The sequence below is a fragment of the Microplitis demolitor genome, chromosome 2 (genome assembly GCF_026212275.2).
Source record: "Microplitis demolitor isolate Queensland-Clemson2020A chromosome 2, iyMicDemo2.1a, whole genome shotgun sequence".
Classification (NCBI taxonomy): domain Eukaryota; kingdom Metazoa; phylum Arthropoda; class Insecta; order Hymenoptera; family Braconidae; genus Microplitis; species Microplitis demolitor.
In genome coordinates this window covers 837,958-861,460 of record NC_068546.1, presented here as the reverse complement: position 1 = coordinate 861,460, position 23,503 = coordinate 837,958, and the positions used below count along the sequence as shown (strand labels likewise).

Sequence of the window (23,503 nt, the reverse complement as noted above, 5' to 3'; positions counted from 1 at the left end):
GGTATTTTTCTATTTTTAAATCAATTGTCCCCGAATTATTGTCTTTTATTCTTTTTTTTTTTTTATTTTTTTTTTATTTTACGTCTACGCGTTTATAATTTGCGATAAATCGAAAACAGTCGGAATCGATTTGTGTTACAATATGTAGTCATTTTTTTTTTAATTCCTGCTGACTATTGTTGAATATTGGGCTGACAAAAAGCGAGAAAAAGACGAGCGATAAATTTATGATTGAAAAAAAAAAAAAAAAAAAAAAAAAAAAAAAAATTAAAAAGAGCATTTGGTAAAATCGGAGTGAATTAGATTCACTGGATTCGTCTCTTATTGACATTTACCAAGTGGAAAATTTTTTCTATAATCTGTAATTTTAATTTTCATTTTACGGTTTTTTTTTTTTTTTTTTTCTTTTTTTCGTCTGACATAATTCATAAGCTTCCTTTTGTTATATTAAGCGCGCCATCTTTATATATTTCCACTGATCGAGATAGTAATGGAGGGATTTATTTTTTATTGTTATTTTTTAATTAATGGGGATTGTTTTTTTTTTTTTTTTTTTTTTTTCGGTGATAAAGGACGTGATGATTGTCCAAACGCGGGGTTGATTATTTAAAATTTAATAATAGATATAAAGTATCATTGAAGCAGCTAATAATTTCTTTTCCTACTGGCTAAATATTTTTTAAAATTATTTTTCTGAGTTACTGCACTTTTACATTAAAAAAAAAAAAAAAAAAAAAAAAAAAAAAATAAATAAAAAAAAAAAATTCCACTGGGATTCGAACCCACGATCTAAGACGTGAGAACAAAAGAAATAAATAAAAAAAATCTCTACTGAAAAATGGGTCATATTTTTTTTTTCAATTGACCGAGTTAAATGGAAGTGGGGAAAATTGGGCCGCAAATTTCCAATTAAAAAATTTAATTTTCTTAAAAAAATGATTTAGTTTAAATTTTGAATTTCCCGCCATTTCATAGAAATTCAAATTTTCTCAATGGTTATATTTCTATAAAATATTTATCTAGTGGAAGAAAAATAAAAAAAATTCCGGCGACAGGATTCGAACCCAAGACTTACAGACCAGGATTGAAAAAGTGCAGTAACTGCAAGTAATCCATTGGCTTAATAAATAAAAGTAATTAACGATGATTATAAACAATAGAAAAATAAAAAATAATATAAATAAATTCATATATATATAAATATATATGTGTTAATGGCAAAAAGGCAGCGTGGATAGGTTTATTCGACCGGAAATACTCTCTTTGATAAGACATATGTATGAGTGATTGGATAATCAATCACGTGTCGATGTAAAGAGAAATTTGGTCATATATATTATATACATATCATTAGTAATATAGTAAAAGGGTAAATATTTAATGTAGATGCAATCACGCCTCTTTTTTATCTATTAAAACATTTATCAGTAATCAATTATATCACTAATTAAATTATTTAATTACATTATATGGTCCGCGCCTCGTACTCATTTCTCCTCGATCTTGGACACATTTTTAAAATTATTATTATTTATTATTTATTTATTTACGACCTGATTAACTCTAATTTAAGTCATTAGCTATCTAATGTACACTCACTCATTCACTTTATTTTATCTAATTATTTGTTCAATTGTTCGTTTGTTTTCTTGTTAGTGATTATTATTTTTATCCGCGAGAATTTAATCTGCGAAAACCCTAACTCGTTAATTATTTATAACACAATCGATAGCACACACTTTGTTTTTAGTTTATTTTATATTTACTCACACAAGTGTCTCGTTAACTGGCATTATTTTATCGAAAATCTCTAATGACGAACGCAGTGGCAGTGGAGGTGAGGTTTTATTTCAATACTAGCCCAGGCCACTTGACGATTTGGTCCCGTTAGTTCGTAAATTTGAGTTTCTTCTGTCGTCGTCTGAAACAAAATAATTTTTTTTTTTTAATTTTGAATAAAAACGAAAATTTTAATTTAAGTTGGGCCGGACAAAAATTAAAATGAGGCATTTTGTTACTTAAAAGTTTTTTTTTTTGTGACGGAGAGAAAATTATGGTAACTATCGCTAGTAAGTTTAGAAAATTAGAACCTATAATGATATGGTAATAATTACCATAAAAAAATGATAATAATTACCATAAAAGTGTGGTAATAATTACCGTAGTAAAATGGTAACCATTACTATAATATGATTAATTACTAAAAGTTATGGTAGTTATTACTATACTAGTATGGTAATCATTACTATAATAGAATGGTAACCATTATTATAATACAATTAATTACTAAAAGTTATGATAGTTATTACTACAATATTATGGTAATGATTACTATTCTAGTATGGTAACCATTACCATAATAGAATGGTAACCATTACTATAATAGAACGGTAACCATTATTATGATATGATTAATTACTAAAAGTTATGGTAGTTATTACTACAATGTTATGGTAATGATTACTATACTAGTATGGTAACCATTACCATAATAGAATGGTAACCATTACTATAATAGAACGGTAACCATTATTATGATATGATTAATTACTAAAAGTTATGGTAGTTATTACTACAATGTTATGGTAATGATTACTATACTAGTATGGTAACCATTACCGTAATAGAATGGTAACCATTATTATAATTTGAATAATTTCTAAAAGCTATGGTAGTTGTTACTAAAATCTCATGGTAGTAATTACCATACTATCATGATGAACATTAGTATAATATTACGGTAATAATTACCATACTAGTATGGTAACCATTACCGTACTATCATAGTAACCATAACAATAACATTATGGTAATAATTATAATAAGATTATGGTAATTATTATCATAATAGCATGGTAAAGATTACTGTGACCATATAATTACAATAACCATAATATTATGGTCATGGTTTCCGTAATATGGAGAATTTATAAATGTAAATTTATAAATAGAAATATTACTATAACATTATGGTGACAATTACTGTAATAGTATGGTTACCATTACCATATTATTATAGTAACCATTACCATGCTATCATAGTAACCATTTCCATACAATTTTGTAATTGTTACCGTAAATTTCTCTCCATTTATAAACTTTAATAATTAATCAGTACAAACATATTGATAGTTGTTGACATTATCAAACAAAACAACTATTAATCACCGCAGGTCAAATGACTTAAACAGACATATCACATGGGTGCAGATACAAAGACCTGGAAGAATCGTCTAGGTCTAGAGAATTCTGTGGTTTCCGCGGTCTCCTGATTAAATAATGACAGTAAAGGAGTATTACAAAGTATGTAGGCAAGGGAGTTGTTATATATATGCAACAAGAGTTAGTGAGTTTCCCCTAAAGGCAACAGGATATTACGTGATGTATAATATAATTATATTAATAATTTATCCCCAGGCTCGAAAAACTTTTGTCTAACTCAGCATATTGTTATTTTATTAATATTAAATATATTTTACGGCTTCTTTTGATATTAATACCTCATTTTATATCACGAATGATATCTATTGTAGTTAGATAAATTTTTTCGGGTCTCGGCTGCTTTTGGGCGCCAAAAAACCCGCCCTGCTAAAATAGAACGTAAATGCATCAGAAAAGTGGTGACATCTATGAGTATTTTGACATATGACAAACTCGATTAACTTTCGCCGGAACATTTATAGGGTGGACACTATATATGTAGTGTGTAGTATGCTATGTGGGAGGTATAATTAAGCTCGGACGATGCTAGTGTGCGGTTTCGTCATAACAGAAAATGTCAATATTAATTGGAAAATGTTTATCGGTTATATTGGATAAACTCTGGGTTTCAAATTCTACTTATATGACCTACGGCTAAATGACCGTGTTCATTCATCTAAAGTTATTATTATTTTTAATTATGGCTCTTGGGTTAGAAGTTAATTAATGCTGGCTAATTACATGCGCGGGGGTAAAAATCAACGGTAATAATTACAAAATTTTAGCAAAATACTTTTTTCCGAGTCGTGGCGCCCATGATTGATTTCGGCAAAAAATATCTAATTCATTTAGAAATTTTTTGTTTATCTAGGAACAAGTTCTTTCACAAAATTTCATGAAATTTTTTGCTGAAAATGGTCTGACAAAATTTTATAAAATTCTAGTCAGCTAATACTTTTTGAAAAAAATTTTATGTCACAAAAAAAAAAATTGCAACTAGATTTTACAAATTAGTCTGATGGATGCACACATTAGTGAGACAGAATGATGTTTTTTTTTAATAAAAAAATTCCGGCGACTGCTGGGCTCGAACCTAAGACCTTCCGATTCTAAGTCCTCGCTGCTATCCACTGCGCCGACGTACGTGATAGGGATAGGCGATATTTATCGATATTTCAACTATCCATGTTTTTTTTTGAAAACATGGATTTTTCGGTCGGTTTTTTTTAAAGTCGAAACATCGATGTTCGATATAATATAATGAACCATCGACATCGAAATAAATTTCTACAAGAAATTTAAATAACGCGCCACGCGCGAGCCTTAATTTTAACCAATAAGAAATTGTGTTCCATTTTTTTTGCAAATTTCGACTATTGACTAACTGTGAGTTTCGTTGCATTTTTATTTGAAGGATTTTAAAAGCTTTCAATGATTGAAATTCGCGCATCTTCAACATCGATGTTTTTGTCAAAACATGGATGGTTCGATGGTGAAAAATTTTGAAAATCGATAGTCCGATTTCGATTTTTTTTGCTAACATCGCCTATCTCATGTCCATGTAAAATTTCATGAAAAAAAAATTTTTTTCAGACATTTTCAAATTTGAATGAAATCAGTATATTTTTTACGAACATGGAAAAAAAGGTGTTCTCATTTAGTCCGGCCCCGAAACCAACTAACCCTAAAACAATAAAAATTCCCACTAACCTTTGATAGCAAATGGATCCTTCGGATGATTCGTCTTGATGGCATTCATCCTCCTGTTCTGGGGAGTAATAATGGTTCCACTTCCGCCCCCACTCCCGAGCCCCCCGCTTCCCGGAGGCAGTAGGGCAGTCTGTGGAGTACAGGCAGCACCACCATGACCAGTAGCCTGCCCTGCAGCCCCCGGAACTCCAGGACGCACCCTAGGTTGTTCCACCGGAAATACTCGACGCCTCTTCTTGGGCAGCTTGGCTCGCGCCTGCGTGTGACTGTAATACATAGCAAAATTGCTAACGATCACGGGCACCGGCAGGGCGATGGTTAGGACACCAGCCAGTGCACACAGTGCACCAACAAACATTCCCACATATGTTTTGGGTACCATATCACCATAACCTACAGTGGTCATAGTGACTAGGGCCCACCAGAGACCCAAAGGTATGCTCTTGAAGTCATTGTGTGGATTTGTTTGTATCCTCTCGGCGTAATAGACCAAGCTGGCGAAGATGACGATGCCGAGGACTAGGAAGAATACCAACAGGGTCAGCTCTTTAGCAGACGCTCTGAACGTCTGTATCAGTATCTTAAGTCCCGACGAATGCCGCGTTAACTTAAACAGTCTCATTATACGAATTATGCTGAAGAACTCCAGGATATCTGCGTTCTCTAGATGCGACGCGAACTTCTGCAGCGCCAAGTCAATATAAAAACTCAGTGTGGCTATCATGTCTATCAGGTTCACTGACGACTTGATGAACTCGCAACGATTCGGGCTCGCTGTTATCCGGGTCAGGAATTCGATAGTGAACCATCCGTTGCAAAGTGCTTCTACGTAGAAAAATGCAACGTGGGCATTTGTGTGCTCCTTGTCGATGTGTATCGTCGTACGGTTTCCTTTTCTTACGACGTTGTTCGTTATCACGGGAACCCGCATGTCTGGATGAGTCTTTAGGCAAAATGATAAAATTGATACGCAAATAAAGAAGACGGATATCACGCCAATTATCTGTGGAAATACAAATAACAATATTGTTTTTAGCCATTGGTTAGACAATTTTTGATAGGGAGATTTTGGGCAAGGAGGTTTGAAAGGATGGGCGCCAATTGGTTCAAGGATAGGATGTAGGAGTAATTGGAACTTTAGACGATTTCTGTTAAGGGAATGTTGAATTATGGCTGTCTATTAATTTATCGGGTTTAAACGTGTCTGCTAATAAACCGGGAGTCAATGATAGAGGGAGATGTAGAGAGAAATACAAAGGAAGGAGTCAGGGGTCGGTTCCACTGATGATTAAACATTGGCGGTACGTGTAAAATACGAAACCCACTTGAAATTTGTATTGATTTACACGGAGCGAAGGGTTCGCTAAATCTATTGAAATTTTATGTATTCATAATAAGTATGACGATCGATAATTAATTACGTTGTGGATATGAGATACTAATTGATTAATTAATGTGGCTAAATCTATTATTACACGGAGAGAAAATTACGGTAACTGTTCCTAGTACGTTTGTTAAATATCAACACATGATGCTATGGTAATAATTACTGTGGTAGTATCATTACTATTACCATAATATTATAGTTACCATTAACATGAGACTATAATATTGATTTTCATTCAATGGTAATGGTTATCATAATAGAATGGTAATGATTACTATGATAGTATTGGTTGGTATAATAGCATGGTAATAATTACTATGAAAGTATGGTAACCATTAACATGATATTAATTTAATGATTTCCATCTAATGGTAATGGTTACCATGCGAGTGTGGTAATAATTACTATGGTAGTATTAGTTACTATACTAGTATGGTAATGAATACTATAATAGTATTGATTACTATAATGGTATGGTAATAATTACTATTATAGTATGGTAATAATTTTCATTCAGTGGTAATGCTTACCATATAGAATAGTCATGATTACTATGATAGTACTGATAACTGTAATAGTATGGTAATAATTACTGTGATAGTATGGTAATAATTTTTATTCAATGGTAATGGTTACCATAATAGTATGGTCATGATTACTATGATAGTATTGATTACAGTGATAGTATGGTAATAATTTTTATTCAATGGTAATGGTTACCGTAATAGTATGGTCATGATTACTACGAAAGTATTGATAACTATAATAACATGGTAATGATTACTATGATAGTATTGTTTACTATAACTATGATATTATGATAACGATTCTCATTTATTATGGTAATGGTTTCTATTATATTATGATAATGATTACTATGATAGTATAGTAACCATTACCATGATACCATGTTAATGATTCTCATGCACCATAGTAATAGTTACCCTAATAATATGGTAATGATTCCATACTATGAAGAATTTTCAAACGTTATGATAATTATTACAACAATATCATGGCAAATATAACCCTGACATCATGATAACAAGGACTACAATGAATGAGAATCGATATCATAATATTATGGTAATGGTTACCATATCATCATAGTAATTATTACCATTATGACATAGGAACTATTTCGATTACTATGTTGTAATTTTTACCGTAAATTTTTCTCCGTGTAGTTTTTTTTAGCTAAAATCGATGATTTGCAATTTTGAGCCCAGTTTTTCGGTAAAATATTCTTCTCCGTGTAAATGTCAAGGGAATGTAGTGAAAATCAAGTTTGGATGTAGGACAGTCGTTATTACCGCATAAGTACACATAGATGACTGGATAGAATGTTGATAACAAAAAGCGTTGGCACGGCAATGAGTTAACTGTAACCCACATGATCGAATCAATGACAGGCAAATTACTGTACATCTATGTAGCAAACTGATACTAAATGACGTGCAGTGTGTAGATATCACTGAACTATTTGCGATTGTGGTTCATTGCATGCTTAGCGTTTTAAAATTTAATTTTAAAATCAATAGCTTTTGAATAAATTTGCTTATGTAATTAAATAAAGGCATTAAAAATCACTTGCAGTGGAAACTATCACGAAATTTTACATATGTTCGCTCCGTTAATTTAAATTTACATTCGAAAATTATTCAAAAATTTTTTTAATCTATTTTTAATAATATCAGAAAAATTCACGTTTCTAGACAAAAAAAAAATCATCAAATTTTTATTTGCTTTATCAGCGCGCATTATAAATTGGTTTTATGGCTCAACTATCAAAAATACGATAAAAATTTATGATAACAAATTTATAGAGAATAAAATTTTATAAAAAAAATTATTCGTTGAATTTTTTATTAAACTCAATATTTTAAAAGTTATTTCAGTTTTAGGTTAAAAAGAAATTTATATAAATATAAATGATGTAATATGAGATAAAATGAAAATCAATAGATAAAAGCGGAGATAAAAAAAATTATTTATCACAAAAGATAATCTAGTGCATCCGGACAATTCAATCGATGATTAAATGTCTTCAGTACAGTAAAAATTATAAAAGTATATGTATTTTAGCATCTACATATATGTATTTATATAAGAATGTATGAAACTATATTAATGTAAATATGGAGAATAAATAATATACATTTACATGATGAATTGTATTATCGATAAATAATGTATAAGTGTTTGTATTTAATTAGTGGAGACAGTTTCACAGTTTGTTATCAGCCAGCAAATACATTTAGCAAATTAACTGGACAGTTAATTAAATTATGTCAAAAAAAAAACTAGTGATATTAACATGAAAACAGGTGAAATAAAATAAAATACAAAGCTGACGGCTTCCAACTTTTAATCGATAGAGGTCACACGCTAAAGAGTGCTGTGGGTTTTTCCGGGGGAAGAATATATGATTATATGTGACAATATATGATCATATATGAAGACTCTAAATCTAATTATATGTGTAAATTGGCCTTACAACATCTTATAATCATATGTGATCATATATGATCGTATATGATCATGTGTGGTCGTATATGATCGTATATGACCATATGTGGTCATATATGATCATATATGAAGAGTCTATATCTGATTATACATATAAATTGGCCTTACAACATCTTATGATCACATGTTATCATATATGATCGTATATGACCATATGTGGTCTTATATGATCATATATGAAGAGTCTGTACCTGATCATACATGTAAATTGGCCTTACAACATCTTATGATCATCTATGATCGTATATGATCATATATGGTCGTACATGATCATAAACAGCCCTAAATGATCATATAAGTCATATATGAAGATTCTATATCTGATCATATTAAAAAATTGGCCTTATCAAATCTTATGACTACAAGTGCATATATATTATCATATATTGTCTTGTACGTATATATATTGTTTTATATGATCATATATGATATATATGATGGTTAAAAAATAACCATATAACTGAAAGAAAAAACAATTAAATTTTACTGTTTATTAACTTCAAACGAAATAAATAAATCATAAATAAGTTTCATACTTCTCCATATATGGACTTATGTGAACATATGTGAATCATACACAATCATGTTTAATTTATCTGAGTATATATGTCCAGATATAATTTTTTTTTTCCTGTTGTTTGGATATGTTATTAACATATATGATCATATATCGAGTATATAAGCCTATATTGCAGTATATATGAGCATATGCGTTCATATATGATGCTTTAAAAATTCTGTCTAAAGGCTTACTATAAATAGATATGGCCATATATAATCATATATGATCACTGATCAGATACGAATTATATATGATCGATGATCACATATCAATTATGCATGATCACTAATTACATGTGGATCTTATATGATTAAGTATGGATTATATATGGTCATGATCACATATTAATCATATATGAACATATAAGATCATATATGATCATATACATATATTTTTCTTTCTTGGATTCTGATGAATGTTATATATGATGAATACATGCATATATTTTTTACCGACCTTGGCTGCATTTGAGGAATAAGGTTCGTCGAATAATGACCACATTTTAGGCTTGAGCTTTTGCCACCACGTAAGACGATTCTCGTAATAGGCCTCTTCGAATCCAAATTTACGGGCCAATTCTTCATCACTGGGTTTCTCTGTATCCAGGTCCAGTCTGTCAAGGACCGTTAAGGTTTCTTGGGTGTCCCGATGCTAAGGCATTTTAATAATAAATTATTAACATTAAGTAATGTAAAGAAAGTTTAAATAAAAAAAAAAAAAACAACTGAGAATTGGGGAATTTTAAATTTAGTCAGTAATTAATTATTAGTTCTTTGATTATGTGAAAGAAAAATTCAAACATTTACTTTAAAAGATTTCAAAGCTTTTAATTGAGTTAAGAAAAGTTATTATAAAACTTTCGTCCCACATTTCGGCATTGCAGATGCCATTTTTATGCCTGCAGATTCTCATTGTGTAAATCGATAATTTTTTTTGCGTACTGCTAAAACAAAGAAATTGAAATTTTCAAAAATTTTTGAATCCAAAAAACTTTAGCCGCAATTCAGTAAAAATTATCCCCTACTGTTTAAAATTTGTGTCTGTTTACTGTAAAGAACGCCTTCAAATTCAGTGAAAGTGACTTTATTCGGTCAATTCTAAACAACAACTTTAAACATCAATACGAAAATATTTAAATTTATTGCAAACCGTAACCTGAATTAAATTTCTGTTTTCGAACTTGTAAAACAACTTAAACTATCAAAAGACCAATTCACCCAAAAACTTCAAAAATAAAACAAAATTCAAATAATCTTATTGAATTTATTCAAATAATGCCATTACAAAACTTTCGTTATTTCGTCGTTATGTTTGGGCGCCATGCCCAGTGACCCGGAACCAAAACGGCAAAATAACCGACTGAATATAATCTAGATAATAACCAGTGACATATAAACTATAATTTTCAAAAGTTTTACATACATATTCATATATATATATAGTCCTCGAAATGCAGAAACAAGCTTTCCATTAACCCTTTCCCTGTCGACCTTGAATCCCTACTCTTAATTTGAATCGTACGTCTTATTCTTAAAATGGGAGAGAAATAGTCTGTTTCCTAGAGAGACGGCCAGAAAAATGGTAGAAGGGGGCGCTTCTCTACACTACACATCTAAACTTTCACTTATACAGCCTTACAATGGACTTTCATTGGTTCTATCCCCACATGACTCACACCTAAACTCACCGATACTCCGAGCCGGAAAAGGGTTAAATACCAATTTTGAAATTTCAAATTTCCCGCCATTTCATAAAACAATTCTTAAGTCCTTGGCGTCTCGTAGTTAATTTTCCATGGGTTAAAAATTTCAAAAAAATTTCAAAAATTTACTAATTTCGATAATGACCACTAATTGTATCGCACTGATAAATTATTTGTTAATCTTCGAAAATAAAATCCCTTTAAAAACTTAATAATCCAAATTGGATAATCCAGAAAAAAGCTTGAATAAAAATAATTTATCCAACAGTAACTATATACATATATATATATAATAAAGTATCAAAACTCGGATCTAGCCGTCATTCAAAAGTGGATTTCAGAGGCTTAAAACTTTTCACTGACGTATTACATCTACGAGCTGTCTCACGTAACCACACACATACACATATATATATATATATATATATATGTATACAGTAATACTAGTGACTTTAACAAAAGCGGGAAATCTGTAGCCAAGTTAAATTTTAAGTTTATTATCCAGTGATTTAATCGGACACTGACTTCTAATGGATAAAATCCAATATAGCTGTCCAAACACGTTCGAGAGTGAGGTAGACAGGGATAAATGCACACAATAATAGATAAACACATATTTGTTGGAACATACCAACATACAAAGTTAGATAAACACCAGTGAACTGGAAGATGATTCATCAAATTGTCCGAAAGTTTTGATAGGAAGGGGTTGGACAGCTGAGAGTTAGGAAACATTGTTAAGGGTGTTAGTAGTCCAGTGTACATGAGATTGTCATGGTATCCTAGGGCAACATGAATCAGGTTGTCTAGTGCCTGCATGGAAACGACCTAGCTTACCCCGTTGAAAAGGTCACGGTAGATCTAGATCGTTTTTACCACCGAGCGTATTCACACGTAAATTTTTAGCCGGGGTGAAAACTACAAAACAAAATATACAAAGATAATTTGCATAACGGGTTAGAGTAGACGGAATAGACTTCTGTAAATCCGATGACATGTTTGTCGTGCAAACGACGCGGCCTACATAATAATATCTACAACCTGCACTACTATATTAATATAACTGCGGTGACATTGACTATAGAATAAAACATTTGTTTGTTATAGTAATACACGTTGTACAGTCGTTATATAAACTCTCAAGTGTATTTGAACTAGACTAAACCTATTTAACCCGTTGAAAATGTCATTTAAACTATAAAAACGCTTCTCACGTCAAAACTATTAACTGCGGTAGTATATCACCAAAGAGTTTTTTATCTAGAATTTCGTTCTCTACAAAAAAGCTCTGATAGTATTTAACGGTAGCTCGTACGGTTTAGCCAGTAATGATGGTCCATTAATGCCCTAACAAAGAAAAGTGCACGAACTGCTGATATTTTTGGACTTTTTAGCTCTGATATTTTTAGTACACCTCGAAATATTGCGATTTTATCATAAAGTGCATGCAGCTCAGAAGCACAGAAGTCGCTTTTTTTTCAAATAATAGGATAAAAATAAAAAAATCAATAGAAAGCAGTTAAGGAGGATTTCACAAGTGCTTGGGTAAGTAAATTTATCGATTTTTTAAATCTTGACTTATTACCTGGTAAATACATTCAAGTGTTTACACTGTGATTTAAGGGTGTTAATAGGTACTTGACTTGAAAGTGTTATTGCTGGGTCAGACATCGATTTAGTCTGTGCAGAGAGAGCTTAAGTGAAAAAGGATAGACTGCGAATACTCTGGATACGGTTTCTCTGTGTCTACACTCCTATTATGCACATATCTATCCCCACATACTTATATATACATATATGTGAATCGACATGCGAGTAGGGAAATCTGGGTCGTAGAGTTGCCAAGTTTGCCAGCGGAAAAAAAAACAGGAATCACCGTAATCCAATTGGAATTCGTCCGGATGTATCTGGTTATTTGTCAAATAAGTATAAAAATAAAAAATAACAACAAAAGAATGAAAGCTCGATACATCTGAAGAAAAAAAATATATAAATGTATATTGTAGGTATTGCATTTGTGTATAGTGACGCTTGCGTTTGTTCTAAAGAAATATCCAACCAACCAGTAGAGGCTTGATCTATTTTCTTTTTCCTCGCTAGCGTATAACCGAGGCAATCGATAAGTTACAACCGGGCGTCAGGCGTCAGGTAAAAGCTCTAAGCCCGCACGGAGGATAAACACGTACACGGAAGGCTTTTATGCACATGTAAACCACCCAGCACATTATTATTTTTTCTTTTATTACTTGGGCATTCACACTCGTATGAAAATAACATGTATGGTCAAAATATATGTAAAAATATATGATGAATATCAGAAAATATATGTGGCCAATTTAACTATATTTTCTGAAAAAATTTTTTAATATTAAAAAATATAATATTCATCATATACGAGTCCGTATATGTTTAGCATATATAAAATATGTATGTCAATCATATACAAAAAATATATTATTATCATATATGAAAATATATATTCTTGTCATATACGAAAACTATATTTTTTTCATATATAAAAATATATTTCTATCATATACGAAAAATATACTTTGATCATATATAAAAACATATATTTATATTGTGTATGGAAAAAAAAAGTTTCTTATTCGTGTGACCAACTCCAATTAAATTAGATATAAATTTTAATATACTCTTTAAATTGCAGATAAAATTTTAAAAATTAGTTAATTTGATGCGAATATATGATATACCCATATACATATACATACACCGAATAAAATATATGCATAAATATAACAAAGAAAATATACGCTGCCATATATAATATAAATTATATGTTAATATATATTTCATTTCATATAAAAATTTTATATTTTTTTGAATATAAAAGGAAATATATCAATACAATATACTATAAGGTAAATATAAATGTATATATAGCTTCATATAAAAAACATATAAGTTACATATATGGAATACATATATTTACTACTGTATATAATTTTATATTAAATCGGCCAAAATCGCTGTATGTTTTTTATAATATACAATATACGATATCATATATTTTTTGTTGCAAACATATATAATTTTATATATTTCAACCATAGATTATTTTTTCATACAGGCATGGCTGCTAAATTCCTTTTTTTTTTTTTGTATTATATATATATATATATGGCGATAAGTTACTAAGTGAAACTTTATGACAAAGGTGACTCCAATGCGATGATGTAAAATTGTAGAATGTGAGAAACTGCAAATGGTCAACGTGGGATTGGTGAAAAAAGAGAGAACGAAAAAATAAATGATAGAAGTTGATGAAAGAGGAAATAGAGACTGGCATTGGAAAATTGGAAGCTTCCGAAGAGAAAGTCATTTTTTTATTTCGCCAGGTACCAGTTCCTTGCTCTATATCATATTCCTTTTTTATTCGCCTCAAAAGCAAAAGCTTTAAAAGTAATTCCGATGATCGCGTTTCTGGCCAGCGGCCAGTGGTAATTCTGTGTTAAAAATAAACCATCTGGAGTAGCCAGCCGGTGGATGTTGAACTTTTAGTGAAAAAATCCAGCTGAGGTAGGTATGAAGATTAATAAAACGAGGAGTCTGCTACGCTTGTGATCTTTCGTGTAACCAACTGGTAAGAAAGTGGTAAAAATTCTATAGGATTCGATCGAGCAAGTGAATTACGAGTCATGAGAGTTTAACGACTTGGGTTCGAGTAATTCAAGTGCACTTATTTTTCGGTACCTTTAACCCTCTGAGTACTTAGACAACTTGTGGACTCTCAGTACGACCTTCCGAGAAGATTAACTCCAAACTATCCTTCCACGTTGGTGGTGTTTAGATTTCAATGGTTGTTCTTAGTTTACCGGATAACTTGATTTTATCAATGGCCATCCATTAATTGCTCCATTTATCTGCTCCGACAATCATTGAAACAGTTTAATTACTGGATATTCAGACAGTGGGTTCTGATGATTCAGTCGATTGGAATTGTTTTGCTAACTTTTCGGTGACTTGATAATTACAGTATCGAATATTAATTTGTTTTAATCAAGAGACTTATCCATTCATTGCATCAGTGGATCCTCCAAGGAATTCCGGTCGCCTTCTAGAAAGCGGCATTACTTTAAAAGTAGGTTTCAGATTGGAATGCCGCTTGGAAAAGTCTTTGAGCGACAGCAATTGAAAAGATTTTAAGCAGCCAAACTTTTAAATCAGACCAAGGATATGTGACATAAAGTCTGGAAGTTAAACTTGCCGTCTTTTAAATAGAATCAGTTTAAAAACAAACAATTTCAAGATGGAGCGTGTGAAATTTGTGACAGGAGGTCTAACTGATTGCCCAGCAAACATTTCAAGTAAACCCATTTTTAAAAAGATTGAAAAAGGTCGTCATAAAAAATTATGATTACCTAGCAGGCAGCATCGAGTTTTAAATCGGGCGTCAAGGTCTACGAGGGTGATAAGCTAGCAACAGATTGAGAGGTCAAACGTTCAGACCGATCAATAACTAAATAAATCAAATTTACAAGCTCAAACTAGGCGTTATAACGCTCAAGAATTTACGAAAACGCATCATTTGCCAATTTGGGCGCCAGCCTCCACTGGGTGCTTGTAAAAAAACCAACTTAACTTTGTAACCTAGTGTCAGTTTTGAATAATCATTTGCGGGTTTAAAGTTCGAAGTATTTCAAAAATTTTCGACCACCGAATTCTAAAATCGACCGATAAATTCCCAGAATTTTCATTATGCAATCGAACTTGTCATCGAAATTGAGCGTTCGTTAGTAGAAATCAAGGGAAAATCTGGAAACAATAAACTTTCTATGCTGGAAAAGCTTCAAAGTCAAACCCGTGGAGCATTTAATTGATCTGATGCCAATTTAGGCGCCAGCCCCAACTGGGTGCTTGTAAAAAAAACCAACGGAACTTCGTGACCAAGCGTCAGTTTGGAATAATCATCTGAAAATTCAACGCTTAAAGTCTTTCGAACATTATCACCCACTGAATTCTAAAATTGATCAACAAATTTCCAGTATTTTGTTTATTTCAACCGAACTTGTCACAGAAACAGAGCGTTCGTTAGTAGAAATCGAGGACAAAACTTGAAACAATAAACTTCCAATACTCGAAAAGCTGAAATGTTCAACTCGTCGAGCATTTACTTGATCATTACACAAATTGGGCGCCATGGCTGTCACTCAGATATCACAGAGCTCATAAAATATTTATCCATTAATTACTTTCAGTAAAAATATAAACTAAAGCAATATCACTCGGCAATAAGTAGTAGAAAAATATAATTTACTTGTCGATCAAAGAAATTAAAACTTTTTCGATCAACCAATACAAATGCTCCAAGTATGAAAGTAGACCAGTAGAATAGTAATGTCTTGGAATAAAAGTAATTTAAAATTCAAAAGTTTCATAGCAGCAATAGAGATTCTTTGTATTGAATGAGAGTTTAACGTTTGCGACAGGTTTTACCTATTATTCGGTGCTTCCTCATTTACCAAGTTATTCCATGAAAGACATTCCATATTTAAAAGTCTTAAGTTATTCCTCCTCGTCGCGAGACTATAGACTACAGACTACAGACTCGTGATGCCTCAAGCAGTTACAGTGTATACCAACCAACCAACACTATTAACGGCACAAAGAGTCCTCTTACATTTTCTATATAATGTAATACTTACAAAGTGACTCATTTTGCCATCCCTCGGTTGGCTGCTTGTAGATTATACTTTTAAGCTCCCACGAGATTATTCACCAGTCAGATATAGACCATTGCAAATTGTTAAACACATAATAAGTTCCCGTATGACCTATATAATATTTTCAGTTATTTTTACTATTCGTTATGTAATAACCTTGTGACTATATTCGCAGTGGCGCCCAACCTGGGACTCGACTCGGTACCACTGCTTGCTTTTAAATAATTAGCGCGAGCTGGATTAAATATAGACTATATACTTTTATTGCTATGTAAAGCCTGGGTTAAATATGTGATAAAATTAATTAAATAGTTGGTTTATGCAGATATTTATTATTTTAATAATAAAGAAAAAGGAACGAAGGCAAATTAAAAAGTTTGCTTTAGACAATTTGTTATAAAACGTGACCTCAAAATAAAATTGTTGAGAACAAGTTTAAGTAAACTTTTGTTAATACTTTTTAGCTCAATGTATAATGCATAAATATGTTATGTAAAATAATATATCACTTTTAAAATATAGAACAATGTTTTAATTTACACTATTTTAATTAGATTTTTTTTATTTACTTTTACAACGACTACCGCTGAATGCTGGTTAAGTGAGACTTAAAAGGATTAAAAGGTGTGATTGGGTAGTAATTTTGTCAAATTAAAAAAGGCCATGGCGCCCAATGGTCTTCGAAGTTGGATGGAGATTTTAATAGGATGCTAATTTGTTATCATTTAAGATGTATGGGAGCTATAAGTGGTTGCAGATAAGGTTTTTTATGATCGGTAGAGAATTGATGTCTCGGATGCTCTGAGATCGATTTAGGTAGGTCTGGAAAATGGTGGAATTTTTCATGCTTTCCTTAACGGCTTGAGAAATGCTCATTTTTAGTGGAATTTTATAAGGATATAAATTTATCTTGGATAGTTTTTATCGATTCTAAGATTAGGGCTTATGGAATATCATAGATTTATCTCTAATAAAGATCTAGAAATGCCGTTTCGAACTAAATTTTGCTTACAAAGTTATATTCGAAACGAAACCTAATTTCGATTTTTTCTGAAATTTGTATAGTTTCGTTATTTATTGATCAATTTAAGTATTTAATGTCTTAAAACGTCGAAAATTCGCAGCTTTTCAAGATCTCAAAGTACCATTTCAAAATAATAACTGTCTTCAAAGATATACTCATTTAGAAAAAGGCGCCTAATTTCGATTTTTACAAAAATTGATGCATTCCCAAAATTTATTGATGAATTTGAAAATTTTATGTCTTGAAATATCAGAAATACACAACTTTTGAAGACCTCAAAGTGCCATTTAAAACTAATTACTGTCTCCAAAGTTATACTTATTTTAGGAAAGGCGCCCAATTTCGGTTTTTGTAAAAAATGATGCAGTTCCAATGTTTATTGATCAATTTGAAAATTTGATGTCTTCCAATGTCAGAAATGCACAACTTTTGAAGACCTCAAAGTGCCATTCAAAACTAATTACTGTCTCCAAAGTTATACTTATTTTAGGAAAGGCGCCCAATTTCGGTTTTTGTAAAAAATGATGCAGTTCCAATGTTTATTGATGAATTTGAAAATTTGATGTCTTGAAATATCAGAAATACACAACTTTTGAAGACCTCAAAGTGCCATTCAAAACTAATTACTGTCTCCAAAGTTATACTTATTTTAGGAAAGGCGCCCAATTTCGGTTTTTGTAAAAAATGATGCAGTTCCAATGTTTATTGATCAATTTGAAAATTTGATGTCTTCCAATGTCAGAAATTCACAACTTTTGAAGACCTCAAAGTGCCATTTAAAACTAATTACTGTCTCCAAAGTTATACTCATTTTGTAAAAGGCGCCAAATTTCGAATTTTTAAAAAATTGATGTAATTTCTATAATTCTTAATATATTTAGAACTTTGACCTTTGAAATATCAGAAATTCACTGTTCTTAAAGATCTGGAAGTGCGATTCCATCCTAAACACTGACAGCAAAATTATATTGGTTTTAAAAAAAGCGCCCAATTCAGATTTCCACAGGAATCACCGGATTCAAGGCATGTATAAATTGATTAAAATATTCTATCACAAAAATCTCAGCAATATATCAAGCTTCAATACTCCTTGGCTTTAATCCAATCTAAAGCTTATTTACTCTATAACTTCAATTTTTTCAAGCGCCTTAGAAATTAAAAACTAACATCTATACCAATTTTTCTCAAACAACAAAACTGAAGCTTCAATAAAAATTTTTCATCAGATAATCCCTGAAATAAGCTCGTAATACCTAAAATCTCAAAAATAATGACCGACGTAAAATCAATCTAACTGATATCCAATTTTCTATCTGACATAAATTGCGTAACATTTTAAATCGAGAAATAAAATCCAGCTTATTATTCAGTTGATCCGTTACTCATTTGAATTTCAAAGCCCCAAAAAAAAAGTAATAATCAATTCAAATTTATCTGCAGTACTTTGCGCAATAATTTCCATCGACAATAGAATGTCGTCGTCTCTCCGGTTGTTGCTCGTTGATCGTCGTCGAATGTAAAGCAATAGATTATCGTGGAAATGTTAATGTCGACGTACGCCGGCGTATACAATCACCAGCGCACTTGTGGTACGCGGGGTGTGTAAGTCCGTTAGTGGCAGGTAGAGAACGCGAATCGACAGAGTAAGCGACCAGTCCAGCATGAGAACGGGCAGCTGGATTAGATAGCAATGGCTCGTTTGACATCGCTAATGAATTAGCTCAATCGTCAATTGATTCTCCACGTTCCCTATCATCACCCGATCATTTGATGATGCATCAACCAGCTGAGACCGTTCAGCTCCAACCCAACTGGGCCCAAGAATTTTCGGTGACTTACCTGCGTGTACGTCATCCAGCAGCAGGGTTCCACTTGATTTGAGTCAAGTCCCCAAAACTCAAGCTCCTCTTCAAACAGGGGACCACACACGTCCGTAGGATAGTGCAACTTTCCAGTGCGGTAGTAGTTCAAGACCTGGGCAAAGACACCTGGATGCCGGTCGAAGAAGTACTCATTGAGAATGGGGTCATAATTGGCTAGTGCTTCCGTTAGCCTGGACAACCTCGTAGCGGGTATTTTTTTAAGGGTCGCCTTGTAGGTTTCGTGTCTGATGCCTCCAATGTTGAGGACCACCCGGTTCTCCGCGTCCATATTTATCAAATTCATTGTGATTTAAGTGAGTTGGTGGTTTATTGCTGGCAATTAGACAGTTACTGGTGATTCGATTGACTGTTTTGCCAGGGACTGCTCGAATTGAGGATTTAATCGGCTTACTGCTACCGCTGGCAACCAATAGCTACAGTTGCTACTGCTGCTGGTGATCCTGGCGGCCTCACCTGGAAAACGATTATAGTTAATGATTAATTGTCTTGCCGATGGATTTACGAATATTGATACAAATCTCTATCTGCACATGAGGCCTTAATGATTAATGGTTAATGAGGGCTGATTAATGGCCTTGGTCTTTTTTTCCAGGTCTCGGGCAGAGATATCGAGTCTTAGCCATTTCTTGGCGGAAATTAAGGCAAGAAAGGAAGGAAAGGAGAGGAGGGAGAAGAAGGGGGAGGTTGATTGTGAATATTGGGAGGCTCTTAAACACAAAGAAGGCTGTAAAGAATAGTGTCAAGCGTAAAATATTCCTCAGTCAAGTTCACTCGTGCTGTGATAATCGCGTTAAGAGAAACGCCGATAGCGAGGGGAGACAGGGAAGGAGTTTATAAGAGGGTGATTGAGATGGGGGTTTACTTTTAAAATAAAATTAATGATCTTAACGAGTGAACGGATGATTGAGTGAAATAAAAAGGAAGAAACTTGTTTTTTAAGATGGTGTTTTTTTTTTTTTTTTTTTTTTTTTATAATTTATACAGATGGATTTGTATTTGAGCTGAGCTTTGAATTCTGGGGATGATAATCTTTTTATTCTTGTGAATTATTTATTGGGTTTTAGCTGCTAGTGGAAATAATTACATTTGTAAAGTTTATGCTAATGGATTAATGGAAAATTTTAAATTCGGTAGATGTTTTTGTTTAATTTGTTTACTTTAGAGTTGGGATTAATCTTTAGTTTGATTTTTAAATAATTCGGCATTTTAACGTCAGATTTAAATTTTCCATTCAAAAAATTAAACGATTGTTTTTTTAAGAAACATTAAAATTTTTTTATAAAATACAATAATAAGACGATCGTATAATACAATTTTTTTTTGTTTATTACAAGTCTTTGTATTTGTAGATCTCGGATTTTCAGTTGAGCGTTTTATTTAAATTTTAATTAATAATTATTGACGATAGATTTTTGAATTGGCGCCAAGCCACGAACACATTTAATTAAATTCAATTTTAAATACAGTCGTATTTAATTATCTTTTTTTGTTGTCATCAAATAATATATATATTATTTATATTTATATATATTTAATAGTTGTCTCTTTAATTAAATTTATTTATTTATAAATTATTTGATAACTTTTTATTTAAATAATTATCATACAAATATTAATAAATAATAAACAATAATAAATATATTTGAATGTCTACTTTTAAATTTAATTTTTTAATATTTATAATGAGAGTCTGCATAGATGAGTACATGGTTCCACATGTTTGAATAAATACCGCGGGTTAAAAAAAATGAAATCCACGTCGGTTAACGGCGGCGGTGTCTGCTGATATTTCAATGTCGCGACCTGTTATTTGTGTTATCAACCGACTAATTTAACGAGCCGATTATCAAACCACGATGTTCATTATGCCCCCTTTGATCATTTACATCGACATGATCGTTTTGTTATTTAGTTGCTCTAATAATCTCTTGTATTTATCATATTTTTAGTCATTAATTATTTATATGTTTATTTTATTTACGAGCGACTAATTCGTGACGATAATTAAGATAAATAAATAAATTATCAGAGCCACTGATCTTTAGCGGCGACTTATTTTACCTGCAGATAAAACAGCCTCGCTAATGTTTCGACGAAAAAAATAAATAATATACGCGTAATATTTTGTTCAACAGCCCGCTCTATATAATCACAGCAAACAAAACTTTTTATTTATTTATTTTGCTACCCCGGTTTATTTTATAATTATTATCAGCAATTAATAAAAATAATTAAAATAATTAACCGGTAAAAAAATGACCATTTCTCAAGACATTTAATCAGCGTACTCATTATTTATAATAACAATCTCCACAAGCAAGCATTCTACGGTTAAATTTAAAAAAAAATACTCATCTAATAAATTAATTATTTAGTTAATTTATTAATTAAATGAATTATAATTTCTGATTAATACTCCAGTTAAATCTCTTATCAAACTATTGCTTAATATTTTAAATACATACACCCGTTTACTTTTTTTTTCATATCACTTTTTTTTTTTTTTCACATAATTAAATATTTATTTTCAAATAACATTTGTATTTTTTTATATATTTATCATTATAATTTTTTTTCTATACAATATTTCTATATATAAATAATAATAAATTTATACCAAATAAATGGATTTATCGTAGGTTTTATTCGTTAATAATAACAATCTATTTGTTGATAAGCATCGTGATAAAATCCTGCGCAATAAACGTATTTTTTTTAAATAAATAAATAAAAATTCTTCATATAGAAATTTTAGGACATAAAAGCAAACAATAGTAACAATAAATTAAAATTTAATCTCGACAATTAATTAAAGCCCATAAAGACCGACATATTTAACCGGGAACATGAAATTATTAAAAACCACACTATCATTAAGATTTAAAAGTCAACCCTTATTTCTGTCTGAAGAAAACTCTGTCTCCGGTACCAGCAACATAATCTTGCCCTTTTTATCTTCTTGTTCCTCATTTCGCTTCACTCGGATTCCTATCCCGAGTAAGAGTCGGCATACTCTACTCTTGCTCTCATTCTTCATCCGTTTTTGTTCATCCCTCCCCACCCTACCCCCTTACCCTTAGCACCCTTATCACTCTTAGACTTCTTCCCACCTCCTTATCCTTCACACCCTAGTTTCTACTGTTCACCATACTACAGTTATTCCCAAGACTTTTATCCCCATTTTTTTTTTTTTTTTTTTTTTTTTTTTCATTTTTTACGTGACCTTAATTCCATAAAATTGACTCAATAAAAAAATTAAGAGGCATTTGTATGTCGCCGTTACACCACTAAATTTGATTTTTTTTTTTCATAACTACTTAATACCACTGAATAATAAAATATATATATATATAAACAATCATAATAAATATTTTATATCATCCCCCAACAAAAAAATCATTGATTTCTGGGCTTCATTGCAAATTATTATCTAAAATATCCATCATACAGCTTAGGTTATCTCAAACTTTTTTAGCAGAATTTCATAACCTACAAATTTGTCCTTACACATTTTATCATATTTTCATTATTTTTCCCAAAATTTCTATGTAAGCACAAAATACCCGAATCATTTTTTTTGATGTCTTCATACTTTGTGTGTTTACTCATTATATATTGAAGATACGGTAAAAATGTATGAGTACAAATTTATAGAGGAGATAATTTCCTAAAAAAAAGTATTCTTATAATTTTTTGAAATACTTGATAGTTTTCAAGTTATTTTGAATTTGAAGTCAACTGAGTACTAAAATTTCAAATTTTCCGAAAATCATTTTAAAAAATAATGATTTTGGTTTTTTTTTTCAATTATTATTAAAAAT

At 31.3% G+C, this 23,503-nt stretch overlaps 1 protein-coding gene across 1 annotated transcript; it reads right to left on the bottom strand.

Annotated features, from left to right (window-relative positions):
* Window positions 1-1,856: 1,856 nt before the first annotated feature.
* LOC103578431 (potassium voltage-gated channel protein Shaw) lies at window positions 1,857-19,965 on the bottom strand. Its single transcript, XM_008559532.2, has 4 exons — window positions 19,639-19,965; window positions 9,846-10,040; window positions 4,912-5,914; window positions 1,857-1,921 (listed from the first exon to the last, which is right to left on the bottom strand). Exons 1-4 carry the CDS (start codon window positions 19,963-19,965, stop codon window positions 1,857-1,859), a joined length of 1,590 nt encoding a protein of 529 aa, XP_008557754.2.
* Between the last annotated feature and the right edge of the window lie 3,538 nt (window positions 19,966-23,503).